Below are 27329 nucleotides of genomic sequence, written 5' to 3' on the forward strand. Positions count from 1 at the left end.
ATTTCTTCATGTAAATTCTAATAAGATGCAAGAATACAAAGAATACATATAGTGGATTGTAGTACTGTACTAGTCTTACGTCGTAAAGTTTGTTGTTGTTGTTGCTTGTTCAAACATATGGAAGCTTACTGTTTTATTCTCATAATAAATAACTGGAATCAAACATTTTGTTTACTTCTAAATAAAAAGTTACAATTCCCTGGCCAGATCATAACATCAATTTGGCAGTCTGGATTGGATCACAACACCAGCCTATTGGCAGTAGAGCCTCCTATGCCCCTTAACACCTATGAATAACAACACTGTCATCTTCACCTTGAAAGATGAACTAAAACTTGCAATCAATGAACAGTTCTGCCCTTTCTTTTTCAGATATTGATGGTATGTATTAAGAGCAAAACCTGTTTTGATTTCAAATTTTGAGATTATTTTTCTTCTTCAGTGTGAGAACGAGATTAAAAACTCTCTGCCTGCGCAGACATTAAACAGTATACAGTGAGGGAAATGATCTCAACCTCCTAAAATTTAGCCTACTGTAATGATTCAAAACATCTCCAACATTTGGTTTTAATTTATCTGATTCCACAATCATTTTAACATGTAAATATTGCGTAAATACTGAGTTGGAGTAATTGCTGCAAGATGCATAAAGCACCAATTTTCTTCACTCCTGCATTTAGGCTGTTGATATTTTAAGGTCTTTTGCTTAAGAATCATATGCTACATATTAAACTCTAATATAAAGAAGATAACTATTCTCCAGTCACTACAAGAAGCCTTCATTAGCATTCCAGAGTCACAACTCTAATTGTTAATTTTCACTAAGCACCTAATGACCCTGCACTGTCTATAACAGCTATTGGGCACCCTGCTGTTGCTGATGGCTGGCTTTTTGACTTCTTAGCTTCAAAACACTCACTGACAGGGGTTTTAGCAGTAGTTATCAACATTTTATTTTAAATAGAGGCTTCTCAATTGAATTTGCCAGTTTGCACGACTTTTGCTATCGGCAACTTTGAGGAAGATAACTTCATATTTTATGCCACTAATCCCCAACAGTTCAGGTTTCTAGTGAATACTGTAAACTACAGCAGAATGATTTAAATTTGATTTTCAATGAAAATAATGTTCTCTAAAATCAACTATAAAGTGAAATAAAATTTAGTTGAAACTTGTCCAATATTCTATCAATATAAATACTGTACATTTCTAATCTATTTTCAATGCAAATAGGACAGGAAAAAGTTGCTTATACAGGCTTTCACCCATCTCTGAAATCCCAATCCCTTTCTTCTTTCAAAAATAATCAGCCCATAAACATAATTATTTAACATAATAATAATTCAAAATACAATAAAAAGAGTCATAAACAACCCTGCTCACTTGGGCCATTATTAACTGAATCAGTTAAAAAAAAAGCTGATGCCAAAAATAATGACTAGGGAATTCAAAACTTTGGTACTTTGCAATAAGTCGCTGGGGGTGAAAATGATTATAATCAGTTGCAATAATCTGTCTCAAAGTGAACAGCAGCCTGGTTGACACTGCACTTCATCTTAAATTGAGAGTTGGATTTGGAAAATACATTAAAATGTCTGACTGTACACCCATTTTGTTTTTCATTGATGTCAAGCTGTGCTCCTGGCAATGCCACTTTAACCGTTTTCAACACTTTTGATTTGTTGCGACTTTACACAGAATCATCACCACAAATGCTTTGGCGAGACTGGGCTTCCTTCCATACCTCATAAACTGAATGTCTACAATGATACACTGGCTCAACTAGCATGGCAAGACTTATTTGTGCAGTTTTGAGCATGTGGAACAGCCAACAAGAAGAAAGTGACTACACGATAGAGGATCACACTCCAATGTATTGAGAAGTCAAAACAGGAAAAGCAAAATGCAGGCCTGAATTTCTCATCTGCTGAATGGAGGCCTGCTTACTATCTGCAGCAGCCACTGCTCTGACACAAAGAGAAAGCCCCAGCCTAGGTTTTAAACTCATACGGTTGCACATTGTTATGCCAGTGGCCTTGATTGTGGTAGTCAGCAACCTCATTCTGAAGAAAAGCAACTGACAGAAAGACAAGAAGCCAGTAAATTCAGGTAATGTCCTAGTTTTGAACCCTTCTCTCACACTCCCACTGTGTTTCTGATTGAAGTTTGTCAAAAGAAGAGTGATTTATTTTTGGGTGTTTTCCCACATACCCAGGAACAGCCTCACACTTAAATTTGATTTCTCTAACAAGAATTGGAAGTAACGGGAGATTCTACCTCACTGGAATCCTCCTGCTGGTTGATAATTGCAAGCGCATCTTCAGCAGCTTGCCTTTTTGCATCTGCCACAGTGCGCTCCATTTTGGCTCTCTCTGTAGCAATCATGTCATGGGCCTTCCTCTCGGCTTCAGACACAGCTTTCTGCAACTCAGACATTGCCTGGCGCTTCACTTCATTCACAGCCTCTTCTGTAAAATAAAAAACAAAATGCCTAATAAATTCACACATTCTGTCCAATCCAGTTATCCCCAAAATAACAAAGAGTCACTCAAAAAATATCTACCATTAAAAATTAACTGGCGCAATTATCAAAAAGATAGCACACTCCTCCCCAATTACTTTTGTCCATTATAATTTCCTCACTTACAAAAGCTAAGTGACAATGATTAATGTAATATTTAATAAGAACTAATTATTAGCTGGTATATTGCACAAATTAACACCCTATTAGAACTGATTATGCCATGTTTTATGGAAGTGTTTCACTATCTGCTTAATATATTTTTTCATGCTATTTTGTTGACTTAGGGATAAAACACTGAAAATTATTTGATCATGAGTATATACCTTCTCCGGTGCAGAAGATATGGAAATACATAAGAATAAAAAATTCTCTATGCTTATCATTAACCTACCAATGTGAGCTGCACACCACACTGTGGCTTTAGTAAAGTATTTATGCTTTCATATCATTTATTAAAATACAACTTAAAAACTTTATAAGATTGCCAGATGCAATACGTACTTACACTTAATATTAACCAGAATTTGGGCTGTTTTATACTCCTAGCACATATCATATGGAAATATTACTTTGATATACACTTCAGTTGGAAATGTAGGCAATGTACATACCTGTCTACCCTGAAAAATTGGCCTTAAAACACATGCGATTTTCTGCATATAAAGTGGAGCATTTTAAAAATACAGTTTAATTCTGCACATACATGTGTGGTGTATTTTAAAAGAAAATCACCTTCCAACCTCTGTCAATCTTAATGCAAATATTCAAGGTGATTTGAAATTCTCACTCAATGGCAAAACAGAAAAACAATTTTGCTTACGATCAGAACTGTAGCTTGACTAATTGTCTATGCAAATCAGGCAATTTATATTAAAATTATGCATTTCCATTCGAGCCTCACTGGCACATGGGATCAGTAAAGAGATTTGGTGGGATGTCAGTAATGTGCTTGAATAATTCCTGCAAATTACAAATAAGCATTCAACTTTTCCTCAAAACTACAATTCTAAACAGGCAAACCTTATGCTACAATGTGTTTATTTTTCAAAAGTCAGCACATCAACATAAATTTAAAAATATACCACTTGGACCATTTTAAGATTCAGCACCTAACACCAAAAAAAATTCAATATCCAATTTTTGTTTAAGACATACACATTAATTGTCAAACTAAAAATGAACAAAATGATTCAACTTCTCAGAAATGGCAAGATAAATAAAACAAATGTGAAATAGTCTGGTTATACTGGAATCTGGACCCCATTATATAAAAAAAGCACGAGAAAGGGCATCCTAACACAAACGAATTACCTGCAGTCACAGGATAAATATTTTGATAATGAAAGTAATCAAGTTTACAGAGTTTTGCTTTTTAGAATTTTCTCTGCTTGTGTTTCTCTCAATCCTGCTGCAGTAATTCATACACACGCTGGGAGCCCTTCTAAACCTTATCCATAATGTGCATTCTTTGCAAGTGTTAATAAGCTGTACAAAATAGAGACCAGCTAACCTACTAGAGACCGACGATTGAACCTGGGACGTTCCTGATCTCTATCAACTCACTACCATGCCAGATGGCGACAATACTCAATGAGCCACCAGAGAAATGCAAACGTAGGCCATCGTGCAATAAATTAAATATGCAGTGCACGACAATTATCTTTCTTTGTCTGACAAAAGTAGCATCAAGAGCCTTGTGCAGAAGAACGCTGAAACAAAAGATAATGGAGCGCAGCTTTAAACCGCAAAAGCTCATAGTTAGAAATAACAGGCAGGCTACAAGGGAGTTCCAGATAACCATATTTGACAAAAATTAAGTTGATCCATACAATGAAAGGGATTCATTCATTTAGTAAAACAGGTAACACTGCACCAATTTCATAACTGCACAGAAATATCCATGTGGAAACAGATTCCATCTTGTCTGTTGGTATAGTTGATGACATCAATTTGTTGGTGTACACTGTATCCTGACGTGGACTATTTTCCTAAGCTCCCTGTGGGCTAACTGCATAGCCCAGAATCTGGGATGTTACTTACCAGAAGGCATATAGCAGGGGGTTTCCAAAACCCCCTGTAATTTAAAGTGCAATCCCATCCTGTGGTGGGCTAGCACTGGACAAAAAAAAAAGCTCATCACAGTAAAGAAAGCTGCAGGGGCAGCAATTATTAGTGATGTGATTATCATTCACAGTTGTTGGACATTCTTTCCACTGTGATGTCCCAGATGGGAGAGATCAGCTACTACTGTGAGAGATGCAATGCACACTGACAACACAGTGCTTATATTATCTATGTTCCCGAGATTTGGGAGCATTTAGGGGTTGATGGTGACAAATCTTGTGATAAAATCTAGCTGCTGCTGTCCCTCATGTGAAGCGGAGTATTTGTGGCCCATGTCGAGATGAAATGAGCATTTGTTCCAGTTGTTATGAATTTGAATCACTCCATTGTTGTCATAATTCTTTCATGTAGATTTACATCGTGAGACTGACACTTCTGATTTCAGGCTTAATAATAATCGTCTGTGTTGCATGAGACAGTTAGTACCCGAAAGGGTGAATTAATACTGTAGATAAGCCCATCAGTACTGTTCAGGGAGAAGCTAAACAGTGCCCTCCAAGAATTGTGTAGCATGTCCTAAACAGTGCTCCAGATTCTTTTTGATTTTATGAGTATGTGGCTAAAGTAGTAAAGTGCAATATCACTTTAATATAATATCTCACAAGAGAGAGTCACTACCTTAGATGTAATGCAACAGGCCAATATATAACAAATCTTTACTGTTCAATCAAGTCCAAATCTATCTTCTGCTGAGTACATGGTGTGGGCATCCTTCCACACTCATTATCAGTAACCAGATTAGTACAAATAAGAAAGATGGGCTCCAGCAAATAGACTCATGATATGTTTGCAGTGCAGACAAGCAACATTACAACAATCTGTATCAATGCTAAGCTCTGCCCATATTAAACCGAAGATGGTACTTTCAGTATGAGGTGTGTAAGCACATTTCCACCCTTGCCATTGTAGCAAAACTGCTCTTGTTAAAGTTACAAACGTGATTATGACAAAACGGAGGATCCATCCTTACTTTTGGGGAAGCAAAATGGCTTAGTGATTAGCATTGACCCCTCACAGACTTTGGTAACTCCCTGTGTGGTGTCTGTACATTCTCCCAGTGTCTGTGTGGGTTTCTTCCAGGTGCCCCAGTTTCCTCCCAAAGTCCAAAGATGTGCAGGTTAGGGTGGATTGGCCATGCTAAATTGTCCATAGTGTCCAATGATATGCAAGCTAGCGGATTAGTTATGGGAAATTCAGGGTTACAGGGATAGAGTGGGGGATGGGTCTGGGCAGGATGCTCTTTGGACAGCCAGAGCAGACTCAATGGGTCGAATGGCCTGCTCCCCCAGTGTAGGGATTCTATGCTTCTCATCTTCCTTAACCTTTTCGCAGCCTTTGAATTTGTGGGTTACACCATCAGCCTTCAATGGACATTCACTTGGGTGGGACTGCACTCTTGTGGTTCCATCCTTATTCAATTGTAGCTAGAAAATCATTTGCAATTGTTTCTCTTCTTGCCTTCCTCCGTTACCTTCGATGCTCCTAAGGATGTACCTTAGTCCTTCCACTCTACAAGCTGCCCTTGGATGACAGTCAGAGCTATATTTTTCAGGTGTATATTGATGCCACCCACCTTTCTAGCCTCCTCCACAGTTGCTAAATTATCAAACACCTCGTCTGACATCCAATACAAATTGAGCAAAATTTTTCTCTGACTTAAAACTGGAAGTAGAAAGTCATTGTCTTTGTTCCCTGCTACATTCCCCAGACTGAACATGACAGTTCACAACCTCCATGTCTTATTTGACCCTGAGGCGTACTTCCAATAAAATACTCATACCATCACTAATGGCAGCTATTTCCACCTCAGTAATATTGTTCAGATTTGCTCTGTCTCAGCTCAGCTGCTGAAACTCCCATTTAAGTTATATTTCAACTTTGACCTTGACTAATCTGCAGGCCTCTTGCGTGGCCTCCCACTGTCTGCCCTCAAATAAGGTCATTCAAAACTCTGCCGGCTATAACCTTACCTACACTAAGTCCCATTTGCCCAACAGCATCTTTATAATTCTGGCTTCTGAAGCAAACCCATTTTAAATTACTCCTAAACTGGTTGCTGCACCTTTAACTATTGAAACTATAAGCTCCGAAACTCCCTCTTTAAACCCTCTGCAACTCTCCTCTCACCTTCAAACCTACCTCCTCGACCGTGGCCATCTGCTCGAACATCACCTGAGGAACTTGCTGTCCAATTCGCTCAGTAAAACGTTCTGAAGTGCTTTGGAGTTATGTTGAATGTGCTACACAAATAGAAGTTACAACGGATCATGTTTGATAGTTCATAATCCGCTGATTTAAAACAATTTTCCAGAGCGGCAAAGCAATTAACTGTTGCTGATGTTAACTGCCTAAAATACAAAATGGCCTCATGTGGTCCAGTGATAGTGACAGTTGACAAAGAGAGCAGAGTTCAAGTCCCATCTGCTCCAGAGCTGTGTAATAACATCTCTGAATGGGTTGATACAAAAACTGAGACCCTACCAGTGTAATGTGGATGATCACTGGATGCATTCCTCTTCCAACAAAAATACAGCAAAATGGTTGTTTAACTCAATGACCCATAACTATTCCTAAAACTAAGCATTCAGAAAATCGGGAGTGCAATACAATCGCCTCCCTATGATGGTTTTGGCTGCAAGATGGTAGGATTGAACCAGGTGGAAGGCTGGCAGCTGGGGACCCCTGCCAGTTTCCTGTTGTGATGCTGACTAAGTGGAAAGCCAATGTACAACATTCCTGGTCCACTGCCAATTGAAGTCATTAAGTAGGCAATTAATACCCTCTTAAAAGCTTCAACCTGGCAACACTGTTCTTAACCAAGCGACAAGCAGTGGATTCACCATGTGCGAACCTCAGAAAGTTAACCTTACCACGGTTGCTGTGGGCTTCTGGGTAAGGTTATTCATTCAAAAGATATTCAACGTCTGTCCAGAGACAGCCAATCCTTTACTCTTGTTGCTGACCCTTCTCTAACAGTAACTCACCTATGTCCAAGCGCGTTTGGACTGGGTGGGTGCAATACTGGCAGCTCCACAATGGCACAACTAAACATTGAAAACCTTTGCAGGTCTCCATCGGTGGAATCCCTGCTGCACAACTGGGGCCTTTAGAAAAGGTTTGCTGCTGTTCAGTTACATGCCTGATTGACAATGAATGCGAGGGGCTTTCCTGAAAAGAGGTGATGCAGACATTCTGTGGGTCTCCAGCTGGCAGGCAGTACCCGAGGCACCTCATGTAAACACCATCCCAAAGTTTTCATGCAATCCTTACACTATGCAAGCAGGCCACTCAGCCCAACGAGTCCACACTGACTGAAGAGCATCTCACCCAGACCCACCCAACTACAGTATCCCTGTAACCCTGCACTTTCCATTGCTAATCCACCTAGCTTGCACATCCCTGGACACTATAAGCAATTTAGCATGGCCAATCCACCTAACCTGCCCAGCTTTGGACTGTGGGAGGAAACTGGAGCACCCATAGGAAACCCTCGCTGACAGGGGGGGAATGTGCAACCTCTACACAGATGATTACCCAACAGTGGAATTGAACTTGGTCCCTGATGCTGTGAGGCACAGTGCTAACCACTGAACTACCCAGTCTTACATTCCTGAAATTTCACTCCCAAACTCTGGGATGAGCAAAAACTGGCAATTTCACATTTTTGTTCAAGGGAAACTTATGACAGTCTCTTACGACCTCTCAATCCATGGCTTCCACAGAGAGATAAAGTCCAGGTGTTTATTTTTTTATTTAGTGTGGAGACTGAGTAAGAACTCACCATACTGTAATGTGACTGAGATCCATATATCACCACAGACACCCTATTTTTCCCCACTCTCCTTTCTTTAACACTTACCAGCTTTTTTCCATATTTCCTCTGGCAGGTGGCCAGATGGTCTGTGAAGGAACTCCCGATGGGAATCTGGAAAAAGAAAAATATATGTGCTGTGATCAAAGTCATTTCTGGGTAAAGTCACGAATGCATTTTCAACAGATGATTTCCTCCAATACTAGGTACAGTGTTGGAAACTTCACAAATTGATAGAGTGGAGTATGACAAGTAATAAACTTTTTCATTCCATTGTTCTCTCTCAGGGAATGTCTAAGATTGAGGCAGATTAATTGGGACTGGCTCATTCATGTCAACCATTACAGTGAGAAGCAATAAATGCCCTCCATTTTGTTTTTGATGCTCTGACCAGTACAGATATGTACATCAGGCATTAAGTTCAGAAGGAACTGGAGGATTCAGTGAGGATTCATTTGCTTCATATAACTGCAAATATTTCAATCCGTTAAACTGAGGTGTCTATGAGCCTGGGAATGGACAGTGAAGACAGGGTGAAGAAGATGGGACTTCTGTGGTCCAATGACAACATCAGCTGTTTTGTGAAGCCAACACAAAACAATGATTGTGTCATGTCACCCTTTTAGATAAAGGAGGTATAGTGGTGATAGATTTAGGGATGTTACTCTATGATGTGAAGTTGGCACCACATTAACAGTGTAATGGCAGCATTATGAGCTTTACTGCACCAAATTAAAGAGTAGGTTATGGTACCTAATGACTGTTACCTAGTTGGGCAGGATCTGTATTCACAGGACTCTGTTGTCTGGAATGGCTGCTGCTGCCACTACCTTTTTTTATATCCTCTGCATCACTGTACCGCCTGATCCAGTAATTGAGCTCCTCACGGTCAGCTTCCTGACATCGTCGAAGGACCGTAAGCGACCGCCTCGTCTTTTCTACCATGTCCATGATACAGTTTAAAAGCTGAAACAACATGTCGAGATATATCTATGAGCCAGTAAACCTAGTCGCATGTTTACATGTAGTAAGGTCACATCAGAACTTCATACACAGTCACATGTTAATGATTCCATTATTATTCCCAGTTTAAAGCTAAAACTATTGCCAAGATTTAAATACCTTTAAAGTGTATGATTGGAGGAGATGCAAACTTTAATTGGGAACTGAAAGCTTACAGTATTCCAAATGAAGCATATTTACACTGCTAGTATAACTTTAAGTTTAATGTATATTTCGTATTTTGCATGTTAAGAAAGGAAGAGAAATATTTAGTTTAATTTTCTTAAGAGTTAGCCTTGGGAGCTTGGTGATAAGGAGTCTGGAGAACCGTTTGTATTTTGATTGCGTACATGCTCAATGAGGTTTACAAATGTTGAAGACTTGGGGAAGTACTTTAGCGAATTGAAAAGGCAGAAAAACTGTGTTGCTTAGTGACATGGGTTCAGAGACCCAAAGAGACAAAAAAAGTCCAAAAAATAGGAGGCAGTGTACCTGAGAAAGTGGATGCTAGATTGCTAAACATGGTAGTGATAAATCCAGCAAGACTGCTGCAATCTGAGTTTCAGGAACTTGGGCTGAAACTGAACGTATTTTTTGGTTACGTGTGAGTTGTGTTGATTTTATTTTGCTGTTAAGTTGATTAAGTTTTCTCGCCATATCTTCTTTTCCAACTCTACTCAGTATCTACTTACTCCACCATCACTATGGCATCCCTTCCAACCCCATCTTACCAGCCACCGTTCAGCTGATATTCTGGAACTAACAGGCATACCTTGCACCCACCCTGCTTCAAAAGCCCACTGTGCACCCAGAAAAGCAGTTCATAAGACCATAAGACAGAGGAGTGGAAGTAAGGCCATTCAGCCCATCGAGTTCATTCTGCCATTTAATCATGGCTGATGGGCATTTCAGCTCACTAACTCGCACTCTTCAGATAGCCCTTAATTCCTTGCAAGATCTAGAATTTATCAATCTCTGCCTTGAAGACATTTAACATTTAACAGTGTGCTAGAGCTGCACTGTATACTTCCTGGTATTTGTCTTGGACATAGCTGACATGGGGAAATTGTTCGCCCACTTTGGAACCTGGGATCTGGAGATCTTGCTGAATGGGGTGGCACATCCTTATCCCCAGCCAGGAAGAACTGCTCCTCTTCGCAGCCTACTTGGAGGTTGCCACCCAGCCTCAGCCATTGCCTTACATTAACACCATCTCTAATGCTGTACCCACCTCCCACTTGGACTCATACACTACTATCACTTCTGCACACTAACATTTTCCCTGGGTTGCTGTCACCCACCCCAATCCCACTAACTCTGCATGCCCTCTGTGCAGCCCACTCACTCACTCAGGATACCTCACCGCACCAACTTTAACAGCTGTGCCACCCACTTTCATCTCCCTTAATTTCTCTCCTTTTAGAAGGAAAATTGCCTGCAATAGGCACAGAGAGTCAAGACGGGTGGTGGGCTGCGTAACGTTTCTCTCACCCTTTTTGTGGAAGCTACCTTGACTCTGACTGACCCTCGGTTTCGGAGACTGCCCTTGACTGACTGTGCCAGGATCCCTTAAAGATATTGCCTTTGACTTAACGAAGGCCAACAGCCACCCATGTTACACTTCCTACCTTCATGCCTCTGCTAAACAACAGAAGTAATACGAGCGTGGTATCTCTGGCTGAGGGGGCAACAAACAAAAAGACAAGGCAAGGCAATGTGAGGCAGGGATGCTGTGAGCATCCAGGTAGATTCAGAATGGGCGAGTCCTACAACAGCAAGTGAAGAGCCCGGAGGTACAGCTTGGTCCAGTTTTTGAACTGGGTACCTATCCCAGGGTGCACAGCATCGCAATGATTGTTCCTGGTGTAGCCTGAGGTGTAGCATCAATGTGCAGAGGCATCCCATCAGTAGATGTGCCATCAAATCCAGTTCCAATGCCTGTGTGTGAGGCTGTTGGTGCATGGTGTCCAACATGGAGGCCCTCACAGCACGCAAAATGCTGAATTCACCAGGTACCCACACTGATTTTCAAATCCAATTTTCTCAATGGCTGGCTTGTTTGGCAGCTTTGGTAAAATAGGCTGCTGCATATTAATGAGGCAAGATGAGCTGTTAACAAGGCACTTAACAAACAATATTCCTCCATAATTGACAACTCTGTTGCCTAGTGAACAATTCTCTAGCTGCCTGTCAAAAGCATAAAAGATGGAGCGAGATGCACCCAACCTTGAGAAAAGTCTCACTGGATTGCTGGTTGATTCTATCGCAAATTTCACCATGGCTCACATTGTTCAGACCCCTATAAAGGTTCCACTCCTTTGTGTCTGACCTTAAGTTAAAAGTATTTTTAGGAGAGAAACCAACTGAAGGGAAACCTAGTGATAGCACAGACACTGCCAGAAATCAAAAATGTGGTGCTGGAAAAGCACCGCAGGTCAGGCAGCATCAGAGGAGCAGGAAAATCGATATTTCGGGCATAAGCTCTTCATCAGGGGCTTACGATTCCTGATGAAGGGCTTATGCCTGAAACGTAGATTCTCCTGCTCTTCGGATGCTGCCTGATCTGCTGTGCTTTTCCAGCACTACACTCTCGACTCTGACCTCCAGCATCTGCAGACCTCACTTTCTCCTAGACACTGCCAGAAGGTAAACATGATGTAGAGGAGCTGGTGTTGGTCAGGGGTGGACAAAGTTAAAAACACACATCAGGTTATAGTCCAACAGGTTTATTTGGAAGCACTAGCCTTCGGAGTGCTGCGACTTCATCAGGCAGCTGTGGAACAGGACCATAAGACAGGAAAACAGTTGCAGCTATACCAGCCTGAGGTAGAACCCTTGGTGTGACAATAGTGGTTAATCTTCACTGGGGTTTTGATATCTCTAAGGATATTGCCGATTGTAATGAAACATTTCTGATCTCCTCCTCTAGTGGAATGTAGTTTTATATTTTCTTGTTTAATTGAAGTTTTAGGCTTGGATTAGAAGTGCAGAATGCGTTCACTAACTGACCTCCAAAGGGAAGAAAGGGGGTTAGGGGCCATCAAGCCAGGTTTCATTCTGGGATCTGACTTATCCAGTATTAACAACAGCTGGGATCATAATACCACCATGTTAGTATTTGCACGGGAAACAAATTTCTGTACTTAACGCATAAACAGCACTGAATTATATGCATCATTCAGACTTTACAGAACAAACACACAAGGTACCTGTTAGAGTAAATATAAAATTGCAGTTGTTTCCCTTCAGGTTAGCTTTCCAATAAATTGATTTATTTTCTTACATGATCAAGGTGCTTCCATTCCTCTGCCCATTCCCTATCCGTTAGTCTATGATCAATCACTTCTTCTTGACGGGTGCCATGCATCCCTGCCAACAGTGGAAAATAATTTCAGACTTCCAAAGCTATTCTTCTGAAAAACATGCCTTTTTTTATGTTATCCATCAAGTAACTCATAACCTCCCTGCAATTCTCATCACTAACATAAAAGTGACACATCCATCCTTCAGCATGCACACTGGTTTACCACAAATATCTATAGGCAAGCTTTGGCCCATTGCACTTGCAATGTTCACTAGTCATAATAAACATATATCATCTCAACACAATGCATCTTTTTGGATATCTGGTACATTATAGTGCCTTTGGCAGTTCATTCGATAATAAATCAAGAAAATGGAATGGTTATTTCATAGGTTTTTGAATGGTTTGACAGAAATCCGCTATTGATACTCACCGAGAGGTCTGTTCCTGTCCCTGAGGTCTCTGTGGTTGGGATGTCTGTATGAATCCCTGTAGTGGTGAGCCATGGCCATATCATCCAGACGGTAGTGCTGAGGTGGGGGTGGTGTTGGGTGAGGCAGGCCGTTGGGCTGGTAAGATAACCCATTATTTGGACTAAACCGTTGGTTGGGGCTTATAGTGCAGGGCCGCTTGCTAGGATGCTCTGAGTGCAAAGGCTCACGATCGTAGCCATTCTCTTTGGTTCTGCAAAGTTGTCAAAATGGTCAAACATAAACGCATAAGAAATGTCTAGCTACTATAATGTGCTATAACCTGACAAAGCACTCTGTTATTAGAATGAAACTCTCTTAATTAGAGCATTACTAAATTCTATTCCAAGTAGGTCCGGTATTTACTCTTACGTACAAAAAAGAACCAGACTTTGCTAGGTACAATGACTGTGGCATCCCTGTGATAATAGAGAAACAAAATGATGTTTTTAACGAGCTGCTTTAATAGACTCAACCTCACTGCAACCACCCATCCATAACTGACCATATGCAGGAAGGAAAGCAGCAAAACTGTCAGCTGTTTTCCTTAAACCAGCATTTTCCAAGTTGCTCATTTCTTATCATCATAAAAAGATCAGAGACAGGATTAAGTACAGTGCCACGGGTACATAAATTAACTCAAAATAGTAAGAAAGAACACTTCCTGAGTCCAAAATTCCACGGTTGAAAGCAAGATGTTGCAATTTAAGAAAGAGAATAAAAAGCACAAGTCAGCATTCACCCGCATACTTTCTTTTTTGCCCCAATGATGCATCTGCACAGACAAATTTCAGCTTGAAAAGAAACCATTCTGTTGATAAATTGCTGCCATTTGTCTCACCTGTCTGGAGTTCGCCTTTTCCCATTTTCATTAACATCAAGCAGCAGCTCGGAGGAGTCTACGGGTGAGGTGGTGCTGGCATCCAGCAGCAGCTGCTCATGCTGTGCGAGGTACTGTGCTGGGTTCTGCTTGGCCAAGCGTGCGCAGTGAAGTAGCTCCCTCTGCAGCAGGGGCAGGTTGGCCTGCGAGAAAAATGACACAAAAAACAATATCACGGTCAGCGCTGCCACATGGGAGGACTGCGAGGCCCCCAGCTGACCTTAAAGTTGAATGAATAAGCAAATAACTAAAGTGGCCTGACAACACAATGACTTATTTGGTGCCCTTGGAAGCTGTGTTTTTGCCCAGGGTTCTTCTCAGCTCTGGGATGCTCGTCAGTATGAATCGCTGTAGCATCATGCTGTAAGGCATGTGTTCCATTTGGCTGTAATTCCACATTGGAGTTCTACATACATATAAATTATGAAAAATGGCAGGGTCACTCCTGGAGTAAAATGCAGCATGGAAGCAATTGTCAAACTAGATCTGGAACAGCCAAATTGGTTGTCAGAGTGATGGTGCTCCTAAGAGGTTGCAAGCACTGTTCGGACTAGCAGAACAGGGATAAAGTAAGGCAATATTTTAATGTTGGTCAATGTATGCACTCTAAGTACAAGTTTAATTGAGACACATAAAAATCAAAGATTTACAACACAAAAGGAAGATGGCATAATCCTTGGTAGTTTGGAAAAAAGTAAAGGTTTCACACATGTGTATACATACCCATATGTAAATACACATAGAACAAATAATATGGGAATGTGGAACTGCCCTACTGGCAATGACCAAGGCATGGATTGAAACAAGAATCAAGTCAGTCAGTCGTGGTAGCCTGGGTAACCATACAGATTTCTCAAAACCAATAATTACCTTTAGGTCCCAGATTACCATTATTCTGAAAAGCTAGTCCTGCAGCATACTGCCATGGTTACATTCAGTCAATTCTAACAGTTAACATTATATACTCCTCAGAAAACGTAGGCACATAATATTGGAGTACAGCCTCTGGTCAGCAGACCTCACCGTTAAGCATGAAAGAACCATAGACACAACAGTTCAAAAGCATGGAGATGTCAGGCTAACATCTTCCATAGGTGGAGTCATGCCTGATACACATTTATTAAAGGTGGTCACTGCAGCTCTCAAATATAACTCAGGAGAGCATCCCTAATTTTGACAAGTTTGCATTGAACTTAGTGATGTCTTTGCACTGTTGCTTGTGGCAAGCAACATTAGTGAGCATTGCCTAGCAACTGTGTGCCACTAATTACCTCTTATCTACAATAATATCATCATTGTCAACTTGATCACGAGGCCTGAACAATCCCCAACCATCGCCACTTTCCTCCACATGGCTGAACTTGTTCTCTCACTGAACAATTTCTTCTTGAATTCATCTCACTTCTGCCAAGTCAAGGCATGGCTATGGGGACCCGCATGGGTTCCAGTTATGCTTGCCTCTTTATGAGTATGTGGAACAATCCTTGTTCCAATCCTACTCTGTCCCCCTCCCACAATTCTTCAGCACATCAATGACTGCTTGGGTGCTACTTCATGCTCCTGCCAGGACCTTGAAAGATTTGTTCATTTTGCCTCCAATTTCCATCTCTATAACATCCACATTGTCCATTTCCGACACTTCCCTTCCTTGACCTCTGTGTCTCCATTTCGGGGATTAAACTGTCCACTGCTATTCACTACAAAGCCACTGACTCCCATTGCTACCTTCATGACAACTCATCACACCCCATGCCCTGCAAAGATTCCATCCCATTCACCCTGTTCCTTCACCTACATCATATCTAGTCTGATGATGCCACCTTCCAGAACAGTGTTGCTGATGTGGCTTACCTCTTCCATGACCGGTGATTTCCCACTGCAATAGGGCCCTCAACTGAATCTGACCTATCACCTGAGCCTCCGTCCTTGTCCCTTCTCATCAATCACAACAGCGTGATCGGGTCCTCCTTGCCCTCACTTTTCATCCCACCAGCCTCTGCATTCAAAGGATCATTCTCCATCATTTCAGACAACAATAGCAGAACGGCAACACCGAACACATCGCCTCCTCACTTGTCCATCTGCATTTCACAGGGATCATTCCCTCTGGGACATACTAGCCCGTTCTTCAACCACTAACAGCAGCCTCCCTCCCCACTCCATGGCACCTTCCCATGTAACTGTAGAAGGTGCAGCACCTGCCCCATCACCACCTCCCTGCTCACTATCCAAGGGCCTAAACGGTCTTTCCAGGTGAAGCAGCATTTCACCTGTACCTCCTCCAATCTTGTGCATCGTATTTGCTACACCCAATGTGGCCTACTCTACACTTGAGAAACTAAACGCAGACTGGGTGATTGCTTTGCAGAACATCTCCAGTCTGTACACAAGCAAGACCCTGACCTTCCAGTAATTGATCACTTTAACACAGCGTCTTGCTCACATGCCCACATGTCTGTCCTCAGCATGCTGCAGTACTCCAATGAATCACAACACAAAACTTGAAGAGTCATAGAGATGTACAGCATGGAAACAGACCCTTCGGTCCAACTTGTCCATGCCAACCAGATATCATAAATTAATCTAGTCCCATTTGCCAGCACATATCCCTCTAAATCCTTCCTATGCATATACCCATCCAGATGCCTTTTAAATATTGTAATCGTACCAGCCTTCCACCACTTTTTTTAAAAAGCAACAGCACCATCTCATCGTCAAACTTGGCGATTTACAACTTTCCAGACTCAATATGGAGTTCACTTTCAAATTGTAAACCCATTCCTTCTTTTAGCTTTGCTTGTTACATTCTCTGTCATTATCTCTCCCCTCTCTCTACCCAAGTGGGATCATCTGTTTTTCCCCATCTGGCAGTTAGACGCACCATTGTTCTGCCATGCTCACATTCAGATCACTTCAGCTGAGCTATCCATTTGCTTTCTCCCCCAGCACTCGAGCCACCATCCCTTTCTCACTATAGCATAAAGTCTGGCCCCTCCACACTTCATTTCAGCTCTGAAGAACAGAAATCTAGACTTGAAACATTAACTGGCTATCGCTCCACAGATGTTGTGTGACCTGCTGAGATCTCCAGCATTTGTTATTTTCAGTACAGATTGCAGCATCTGCAGTAATTTGCTCCTGCCCACCATAAACATCCTCTTGGTTCATCACTGACTTAATTGGATTGACCAATCAAAGCAACAGCTTCTCTAAAAAGGGATAATTAGTGGTTGGATGTTTACTGGTAGGTCATCTTCTGCACCTCAAAGGCTCAATTCAGGATTATGATGAAATTTCAAGTATTAGATGTAGTACCTCTTGCTTGTTACGAGCTGTCACAACAATATTTAAAAACTTGAATATCATTTGGGATAGAGTTAGCTCTTGACTAGCATCCTAGTCCATGGAGCTCAATGTCCACCTCTCCATATTCAAGACACACTATGGATGTCACATATACTCTTTACACAAGAACAATAACTCACTAACTTACTTCAGCAACACTAGGCAGCCTCATGAACTCTGCTGCCAAGTAGAGCAAGTGTACTAATGCTAAAAGCAATTAAACAATTCAAACCTGGTACAATTCTGACTTGGATACTTATCACAATTTCTTCTTCACTGAAGGGTTAATACCTTGCAATGCTCCATTTAACACCACTGCACGAACACATCACTACAAGAACCGAAGTCATTCAGTGAAGAGACACGTATTACATTTGAGATTCCAAAAGATGGTTAACAAAATTTCCATACGAAAGACCATCACTCATTCAGGGTAAAAATTTGAGAATAGATACAAATAAGAAATTTATCCAAGATTTGAAACACAATCTTTAGATATTTATTTGAGGAGTCAGGTCAGGGTGGAGAGATATAAATTAAATGGTGAGCACCAATGGGACCACTGTTTTAATTTAGATAATTGACTTGGATCTAGAAATTGATCAAATATGTGGATAATATGTAAGAATAGAAGGAACGGAGTTGGCTTAAAAATTGTAAAGAGCATTTAACAAAATTTGTAGTAAGTTATAAATTATAAGAAATCAGTTGAACAATCACAAACAAATATGAATGCAGACAAATGAAAAATAGTGAAGATAAGGGAAAATTTGCAATATGCATTCTCCACAGATTTTGATGAAATTTTCCAGGATGAAGTTAAAATTCAGTTTTTAAGAGGTTGAGATGTTTATCAGATTAAACTAGAGCAAAGTCAATGTGATGTCAAACTAAGCTAAAGCAGTAAATTATAGATCAAACTAAGTTATTTGGAAACAGTGTAGTCCTCTAGTTAGATTACATCAATTCTGGTCACTGAGCCATGAGCTTCAGAAGGTAAAGAGTTACATGACCAACCTCTATGTGTCAAAATGCTGAGTTACAAAAAAAGCTTCGAGAGACTTAAGCTTTTCACCCTTGATGGTACTGTCTGAACCTGATTTCATAGATGATTGTGCAGAATAGAGAAAGGCAAGTCCAGAATAACTCCAAAATAAATTACTGAGCAGAGGGAACTTCATTGAATGATCAGGAAGATACAGACCTAATCCCACCCAGAAAGGAATGGACATGCAATGAAGACAGAGCTGCTAGATAATTAAAGTAATAATTAAACACTGCAAAGAGGGAGAAGGTAGATCTTCCTTGTAGATGAAATAAAGTTGACTGAACAAGAGCTTTTCTAAACAGTGACTAATTTTGGATTGACTGGAGCCCTTGGACTGCAGAGTACCATTAGCTTTGGGGTGAGGAAAACCATTACAATGTAAGACCCCAGATGGAAGTATGGAATTGAGATGGTCTGCAAAGATCGAGGGTCAAGAGTTTCCATCATGCCCTGTCTAGGGAATGCTCATTAGTCAATTATACTCCAGCAAGCAACAATATTTTCAGGAGATGTGGAGAAAGAAAGGAAGAGAATGTCCAGCTAACAGTAAACAAGAGAAAAAGCTCAGGCTATATATGTGCCACAAGATCAATAGGGAAGTAATTGCATAATTCTGAAATGAATATTGATGATATCAGTTTGCCACAATAACATCATTCAACAAGAAAAACAGATTCTTGCTGCTCCAAAGACATTGCAAATGTACATAAATCTTTGAGAACTAGTAACACTTCTGAAAGGCCAAGCCATTCCAAATTAATAGAAGGAATGGTCAGTGCGTTAAATCTCAAATATTTTATAAACGAATGTGTACCAAGTCAATGACAAACATAATTATGCAATGCCAGAATTCCAATAGTAATATTGGCTGCTGAAATTCTTTCGTCTCTCAGTTACTTCTAGACGTCACTATCACAATGCATCCTGGCTGGCCTCTTGCATTCTCCCCTCTGAAAACTAAGGTCATCAAAAGCTCTGCTGTCCATTTCTTAACTTGCATGATTTTTTTAAAAATTATGGAATGTGGACATTGCTGGCTATGCAAACTTTTGTTTATTTCCCCCCTCCTTGCCTTGGAGTAGCTGCTGGTGATTAGTCTTCACGAATTATTGCAGAGCTCGAGATGTAGGAACACCAACAGTGCTATTAAGAAGGGAGCTCCATGGGTTGTCCTTGTGACAGAGAAGAGATGTTACTTAGTTCCAAGTTAGGAAGGTTGATGTCTTGGAGGGGCACTTGCAGGGGATGGTGATCCATGTATCTGCTAGCCTGGTCTTTCCCCGAGACGGAGATCATAGGTTTGGAAGATACCATCAAAAGAGACTGAGTGAGTTACTGAAGTGTATGCAGTTGATGGTACACCCTATTGCCACTGTGTGCCACTGATGAAGGGAGTGAATAAAATGTGGATAGAGTGCTAATCAAGTGGACTGCTTTATCATGAATGGTGTAAAGTTTGTTCAGTACTGTTGGAACTTCAATCATTCAAGCAAGTTGAGAGCTTTCCATCAGACTGCTGACTTGTAAAAGATGGACCGGCATTGGGGGAGACAAGGGGTGGGTTACTCACCACCAAATTCCTGGCCTGACCTATTTTTGTAGCCACATTATTTATAGGACTAGTTCAGTTCAGTTTCTGGTCAATGGTAACCACCAGAAAGTTTGTAGTAGCGAAGTCAACAGTTACAATGCTGTTGAACATCAAGGGGCAATGGTTAGATTCCTGTTCATTGAAGATGGTCTCTGATGGCACTTGTGTGGTATGAATGTTACTGAGAATGTTGCCTATCATCCTTGCCCTCAAATAAAGATCTTTTCGACGTTTTTATACAGATGTAAAATAACCTGTAAAAATGTTAAACCATCATCTCTGAACAGACTTGCTGACTATCATCTTATTTTTGTTTGTGGCACCTTGCTGAATCGACTTCAGCATTTCCTAACCAGCAACAGTGACGAGATGTCAAAACCACTTTGTGTTGTCCTAAGTTACAAGGATGCTATATAAATTCAGAGGAATATGGAACTAAATTAAACTAGTTAGCCCTTTGAGCCTGCTTTGCTGTTGAATGTGATCATGTCAAGTATAAGACATCAATCCGTGTAGGTTTCTTTGCCTCATATTGCTTAATATTGATGGTTAACAAATTCTATCAATCTGGATTCTAAATTTCATAATTGATGTAGGATTCTTGGTATTTAAGGAGCAGAGTTTCAATTTTACCACTCTTTGCATGCAGTTTTTTCTTCCCAAATTTACTCTGAAGATAACTGGTTCCACTTTTATTAATTTTTTCCCACCTACAGCTAGAGGTTCCAATCAATAAAAGTAGTCTCTTTCTTACCAACGCTGTTCGCTCCCCTCAATTCCTTATAAGAATGAAATGAATCCTTTACCTTCTAAATTCCAAGGCATACAACTCTACTTGGTGGAATCTCTTCTCATAATTGACTCCTTGAACTCCAAGTATTATTTTGCTTGATCTACAATGCATTTGATCAGAGGCCAATTCAGCTTTCCCAGGTCTGGTTCTGTAAGCACTCGTGTGGTGTGAATGTTACTGAGAATGTTACTTCTCTTCACCTATCACACTTGCCCTTAAAATAAAGATCTTTCCTACTCTCTAATATCACTGTAAAGTAACCTGTGGAATATTTCCCAAATGGCCTAGCCACAGAAGTGCTCACAGATTTTCAGATGTGGTTGAAAGGGTTTGATATAGCTGAATCATTAGTTCTACCCCCTTGTATTGTAGTCCCAGAGCTATGTAAAGGCCATGGTAATGCCTGATATGTATCCAAATTATCTCATGAGGTTTAGGATTGCAGTGGAAAAGAACAAAGGACAGCCCAGAGCAAGAAGAGTTAACTGGGAGCAAGCTGACCGCAATGGGCCGCATCAGAGTTGGGCTGCATCGATTGGAACCAAAGCATGGGGGGGAGCTGCAGCTGAACAATGGGCTGGGCACAGTTGGGGTTTATTCCCTCGAAAGGGAAAAGGTAGGGCAAACAAATTCAGAAGCAAAAAGGGGAGACAAAGAGAGAGAGAGAGAGAGAGAGAAAGAGAGAGAGAGACACTAAGATAAAAAAGAAAAACTATGCTTTCAACAGGTGCCAGGCAGAAAATACAACGGAAAGCCAAGCTGAATACAGAAGATTCAGAAGGAAGATGAAGTTGAAATTAAAGTAGCAAACAGGGATTATGAAAAAAGGACTAGCAACTAATATATCCAGGCCATGGAGAGAAAGGAGGCAACTCAGCGTCACCAGAAATATTTAATATTGAAAAGGATATACCTAAAGTTTATAAAATGCATTCAAGGAAGCTAAAGGCACTGAGTGGAAGGTGCAGAGTAACTGGTGATAATCTCTCAATCTAGACTTCGAGGTGGTGAGAGAGGACTGGGGAATTGTAAATCTAACATCCTTGTTCAAAAAGGTCATGAGGCTAAGCCCAGCAATTACAGCCCAGTCAGTTTAACTTCATTCTTAGAGTCACAGAGATGTGACACATGGAAACAGACCCGTCAGTCCAATTCATCCATGCCAACCAGATAACCCAAACTAATCTAGTCCCTCTTGCCAGTACCCGGCCCACAGCCCTCCAAACGCTTCCTATTCATACGCCCATCCAGACGCCTTTTAAATGTTGCAATTGTACTGACCCCCAACCATTTCCTCTGGCAGCTCTTTCCATACACACACCACCCTCTGTGTGAAAAAGTTGCACCATAGGTCTCTTTTATATATTTCCCCTCTCACCTTAAACCTATGCCCTCTAATTCTGGTCTCCCCCATCCCAGGGAAAATACCTTGTCTATTTATTCTACTCAAACCCTTCCTGATTTTATAAACCTCTATAAGGTCATCCCTCAGCCTCTGATGCTTCAGGGAAAACAGCCTCAGCTTATTCAACTTCTCCCTATAGCTCAAATCCTCCAACCCTAGCAAAATGTTTGTAAGTCTTTTCTGAACCCTTTCAAGTTTCACAACATCCTTCCGATAGAAAGTCCAAACGTGGCCTAATCAACCTCCTGTACAGCTGCAATGTGACCTCACAACTTCTATACTCAATGCCCTGACCAAGAAAGGAAAGCATACCAAACGGCTTCTTCAATATCCCATCTACCCACGACTCTACTTTCAAGGAACTGTGAACCTGCACGCCAAGGTCTCATTGTTCAGCAACACTCCCTAGGACCTTAAGTGTACAAGCCCTGCTAAGATTTGCTTTCCCAAAATGCAACACTTCGCATTTATCTAAATTTTACTCCATTTGCCACTCCTCAGCTCATTGGCTCATCTGATTAAGATCCCGTTGTAATCCGAGGGAATCTCCATCACTGTCTACTAAACCTCCAATTTTGGTGTCATCTGTAAACTTACTAACTATACCTTCTATGTTTGCATCCAAATCATTTATATAAATGATGAAAAGTAGTGGACCTAGCACCAATCCTTGTGGCACATCACGGGTCACAGGCCTCCAGTCTGAAAAACAACCCTCCGCCATCACCCTCTGTCCTCTATCTTCAAGCCAGTTTTGTATCCAAAATGACTAATTCTGGGTAATTCAAGGTGGAGGACAGGAAAAATTTCTAGCTGTAAAAGGCTGCTACTTTTTTGGGGTGTTTAGGTCTTGAGGAAGACACTAGAAACAATATTGGCGATACAATTAGTAATGATGTGGAAAAATGTGGGTTAAATAGGATCAGCCTTGATGAGCACATACACCAGGCCTGTAAGTTTTCAGGACAGTTGCATAAAGTGGTTAAGAAGGCATACTAGCTGAGGTAAGATCAGGGAGGTAATGTTGGAACAGTATGAAATGTCGATTTGGCTACAGCTAGAGTATTGCGTGCAGTTTTGGAATCCACATTACAGAAGGTATGCAATAGCACTAGAGAAGGAAGGTGCAGAAGTGTTTTGTTTGGATATGGCTGAGCTGCAGAGTTTCAATTATGAAGACAGAGTGGACACACGGAGGCTATTTTCCTTGAGCAGAAGAGATTGAGAGGGTAAGTGATTGAGATATATAAAATTATGAAGGACATAGCATGGCAGACAGGAAGAATCCTTTCCTCTTGATAGGGGTACCAATGTCTAGGAGGCATAGGTTTAAGGCAAGGTCAGAAGGTGGGGGAGAAAAGAAACTTTTCACCAAGACTGTCGTGGGAATGAGGATCTGACTGCCTGTAAGAGTTGTCTAAGCAGAAACCTTCTTAACGTTTAAGATATATTTAGACATGCGCATATGATGCCAAGGCATACAAGGTTATGGGCCAAGTGCTGGATCTTGGTACACAAGGGACAATTTCAAAAGTTTATGAATGACAAAATTTGGGAGAATTGTAAGCGGTGATTAGACTAATGTAGAACTTCAAAAGGACATTAACAAATTGGCAAAGTGCTCGGACAGATGGCAGACGAATAGAATAGAAGAGAAGTTTATAAAATCATGAGGGGCAATGATAGGATAAATAGACAAAGTCATTTCCCTGGGGTGGGGGAGTCCAGAACTAGATGGCATTGGTTTAGGGTGAGAGGGGAAAGATATAAAAGAAACCTAAGGGGCAACTTCTTCACACAGAGGTTGATACGTGTATGGATTGAGCTGCCAGAGGTGGTGGTGGAGGCTGGTACAATTCCAACATTTAAAAAGGCATTTGGATGGGTATATGGATAGGAAGCGTTTGGAGGGCTGTGGGCCGGGTACTGGTGGGTAGGACTAGATGAGGTTGGGATGCCTGGTCGGCATAGACGGGTTGGACCGAAGGGTGTGTTTCCATGCTGTACATCTCTATGACTTGAAGTGCAAGGTGTACATTTTGGCAGAAAAGATAGAATACAAAACAAAGGGCACTGCCCTAAACAATGACTAAAAGTAGTGAAGCATTGCTCTGTACATATACAATGACACTGAAGATGGCAGGTTAAATAGAGCACTAATGATATTAACTATTGATTATTGATAATGGAAGAGTATACAACAAAAAGCAGATTATGCTGCAAATGGTTCCAGGGATAGAAAACAGTGATGAAGATAGATTATTGAAGTTGGGATTATTTTCTTTGGAGAAAAGAAGGCTCAGAGGAGATTTGAAAGAAGTTTTCAAAAATCAATGTGCTGGATGGAATAGATTGGGAGAAACTGTTCCATTTCACAAAACAATCAAGAACAAAAAGGGTACAGATAGAAGATAATTAGCAAAAACAAAGTGTCAGATGAGAAAACAAAACTTTTGCATGTAGCAAGTAGTTGGGAAAGGAATGCACTGTCTGAAAGTATGATGGGGGCAGATTCAATTGAGGCAAGACAGCATTTGATGATTGTTTAAATAGAAGCAATAGCCAGCATTATAGAGAAAAAGCAGAAGAATGGCACCAAGTCATAGTAGTTATTTAGAGAGCCAGTGCAGATACAATCGGCCAAATGGTCTCACCATAACAATTTTGTGTATCTATTGCTTCCAACTTCTCACCAATTCAGTACTCCGTTCTATAACTTTTTACATCCGAAGAGGGTTATCTCATTTTCCTATATTGAAATTTTTCACAATTTTCCCAGTTATTTATGCTCTCAGTTTCCCTGTAATCCTGTATATCCATCTGCAATGCTGGCAATCTTTATGTCATCCACAAATCTGGATGTGTGATTTGTTATCCTATCATCTAGATCGTTAAGAAATAAAGTCAATCGCTGAAGTTCTAATGCAGATTTCTGTGAAAGGGCACTAGTTATTTCTTGTTAATTACAGCATTTAGGCATTACCCCCACCTCTGTCTCATGCGGTTCAACTAGATAAATAATATGTCTTCAATTCTATGAGATTCAACATTAGCAAAACTCTCTTAAGAGGGACTTCAGCTGATGCTTTCTACACAGATAAATATCTAACATTACTTCAGTCACCTCTCCCAAAAACACGGATTCAATAGGATTGACCTATCATTTACAAATGGATACTGGCTCTCCCTAACCTGCTGAAAGTCTTCAAGATATTCAGTCACCATATTAATAGTTATAGACCAGTAATTTTCCAACAACAAATAGAACATTAATTGATCAATAACTCTCCAATTCCCCTCGCGCCTTTCTTAAATTGTGGAGTAGGCTGTGCAATTTTCCAATGTAAAAAGGTCTGATTCCCAAATAAAGAGAATTTGGAAAATTATAGTCAAGGAATCTATAATGCTCTCACCCACTTCGTTTAAAAGCCGTGGGATGGAAAACATCTGGTGACGGAGATTTGTCATTCTTTGGTCCATTATTTCCTTAATTATTGTTATTTGGCTTTTGTTAATTTAAGTGAGTCCCTGATGCTGATTCAATGTTGATATCCTTTGATACCCAGCATGCTGATCTCTTCCAGTACACAGTGAACACTGATGCAAAATACCCATTCAAAATGCCCAGTTTCTGTTTTTCAGTGATGTTATCACCATTTTAAGGAACCCATGATGCTCCTGATTATGCTTATCAAATGTAACTGTAAAAAGTAGATTCTTTTCGCCATATTCTTTTACACTCCATTTTGAACATTTTTTAACCTTTTGCTATTATCGTTATATTTGCCATTCACATGGAGCTGATGCTTTCTTTTGATTTGTTTCTGCTTTTTCTTTTCATTTTGTGTTGTCATTTAGCTCTTTAGTTATCCACGACACCTCTTCTAGATAGAGTTTTTATTGCTTTGGAATATAAAAAAAACTGCTTCTGTATTATCATTACATTTTTGTGATGTCACTAATCGGCCTTCTCCAATGCTTTCCGTGGACAATCTCTAACTTGCTCCAAAGTCAGCCATACCCAAATCTAGAATCTTGGCAGCACTTTCAAGTTTGTCCCCTTCAAACATTGCATTGCTCTCAATGATGTTATAACTGCTATTTGTGTTAAGTTGCTAAGTAACTATTCATTAATTTGTTACGTGGCAAGTCCTCATTGTTGTAGGAAATGCTGCTGCAGAACTCTGCAGTGGACACTCAAATATCCACTAACTTTCTAACACATGTTGGCTTGTTTATCCTAAGCCATTTTAAACGTAAGACCCCACTGTGTCTACCATATGTTTGTTCAACCTCTGCATTTATACAATCTACCACAATGCTCCTCAAACAGTTTCTCCATTTAGATGCTTGAACATTGCCCTGAAGTACCAGTGAGAACTGACAGCATGAGGCCCTGTTACAGCAGGAGCACATTGATTATTATTTGATACGAACTGCACCATAGCTATTACTGTCTCAGATCTTGTGATTCCAAAATTTTGGCTCACAAACTCATTTGGGATCTGGAATCCCAAATCTGAGAAATCCTGATCTGCCAGATCACAATTGCTGTCAGGGACTCTTTACACAATTCCAAGAAGTCTTTGATCGGTTCCTATTTCATTACTTGGTCCATAAAATCTCCACTGTCTGGTATTGTCCTAGGATATCTGACTCGACCATCAATGTGATTTCAATCTTAATCCCCAAGGATGTTCCTCCCCTGCAGCTATGTACTACATCTTACCTGGTGACCTTAAAATTCTTGTATGCTTCAGCTCTGGGTCCAACTGCCTAGTAGCCAGTTTTTAGTCATGGCTATGACATTATACCTGCCAAGCTGGGTTTCTGCCTTTAATCATTTGGCTCTTATAATCAATGAATGTGTTTAACAAAAACTTACTGAGGTCACATACCCTAACCTGTAACTTTGCTTTAAACCTTTACTCACACATTTCTTGTTTCTCATGACGATGGACAAACAAAATCTAGTACAAAACATATTGCAAGCATCATTACTGGGGAAGTGGAGTTAATTGAGGGTATCGTT

At 40.7% G+C, this 27329-nt stretch overlaps 1 protein-coding gene across 7 annotated transcripts in view; it reads right to left on the minus strand.

Annotated features, from left to right (window-relative positions):
- Positions 1–27329, minus strand: part of runx1t1 (RUNX1 partner transcriptional co-repressor 1) — a 115552-nt gene that overhangs the window by 26095 nt on the left and 62128 nt on the right. For 6 of the 7 annotated variants that reach the window (XM_060823651.1, XM_060823650.1, XM_060823647.1 and 3 more), the window contains 6 exons: positions 14077–14258; positions 13199–13449; positions 12745–12830; positions 9227–9425; positions 8508–8573; positions 2278–2468 (listed from right to left, as the gene is read on the minus strand). In XM_060823651.1, coding sequence (XP_060679634.1) covers positions 2278–2468; positions 8508–8573; positions 9227–9425; positions 12745–12830; positions 13199–13449; positions 14077–14258 — 975 coding nt within the window. The remainder of the gene's footprint in view (positions 1–2277; positions 2469–8507; positions 8574–9226; positions 9426–12744; positions 12831–13198; positions 13450–14076; positions 14259–27329) is intronic. The other variant, XM_060823652.1, reaches the window with a different exon arrangement.

This window comes from Hemiscyllium ocellatum, chromosome 4, assembly GCF_020745735.1.
Source record: "Hemiscyllium ocellatum isolate sHemOce1 chromosome 4, sHemOce1.pat.X.cur, whole genome shotgun sequence".
Classification (NCBI taxonomy): domain Eukaryota; kingdom Metazoa; phylum Chordata; class Chondrichthyes; order Orectolobiformes; family Hemiscylliidae; genus Hemiscyllium; species Hemiscyllium ocellatum.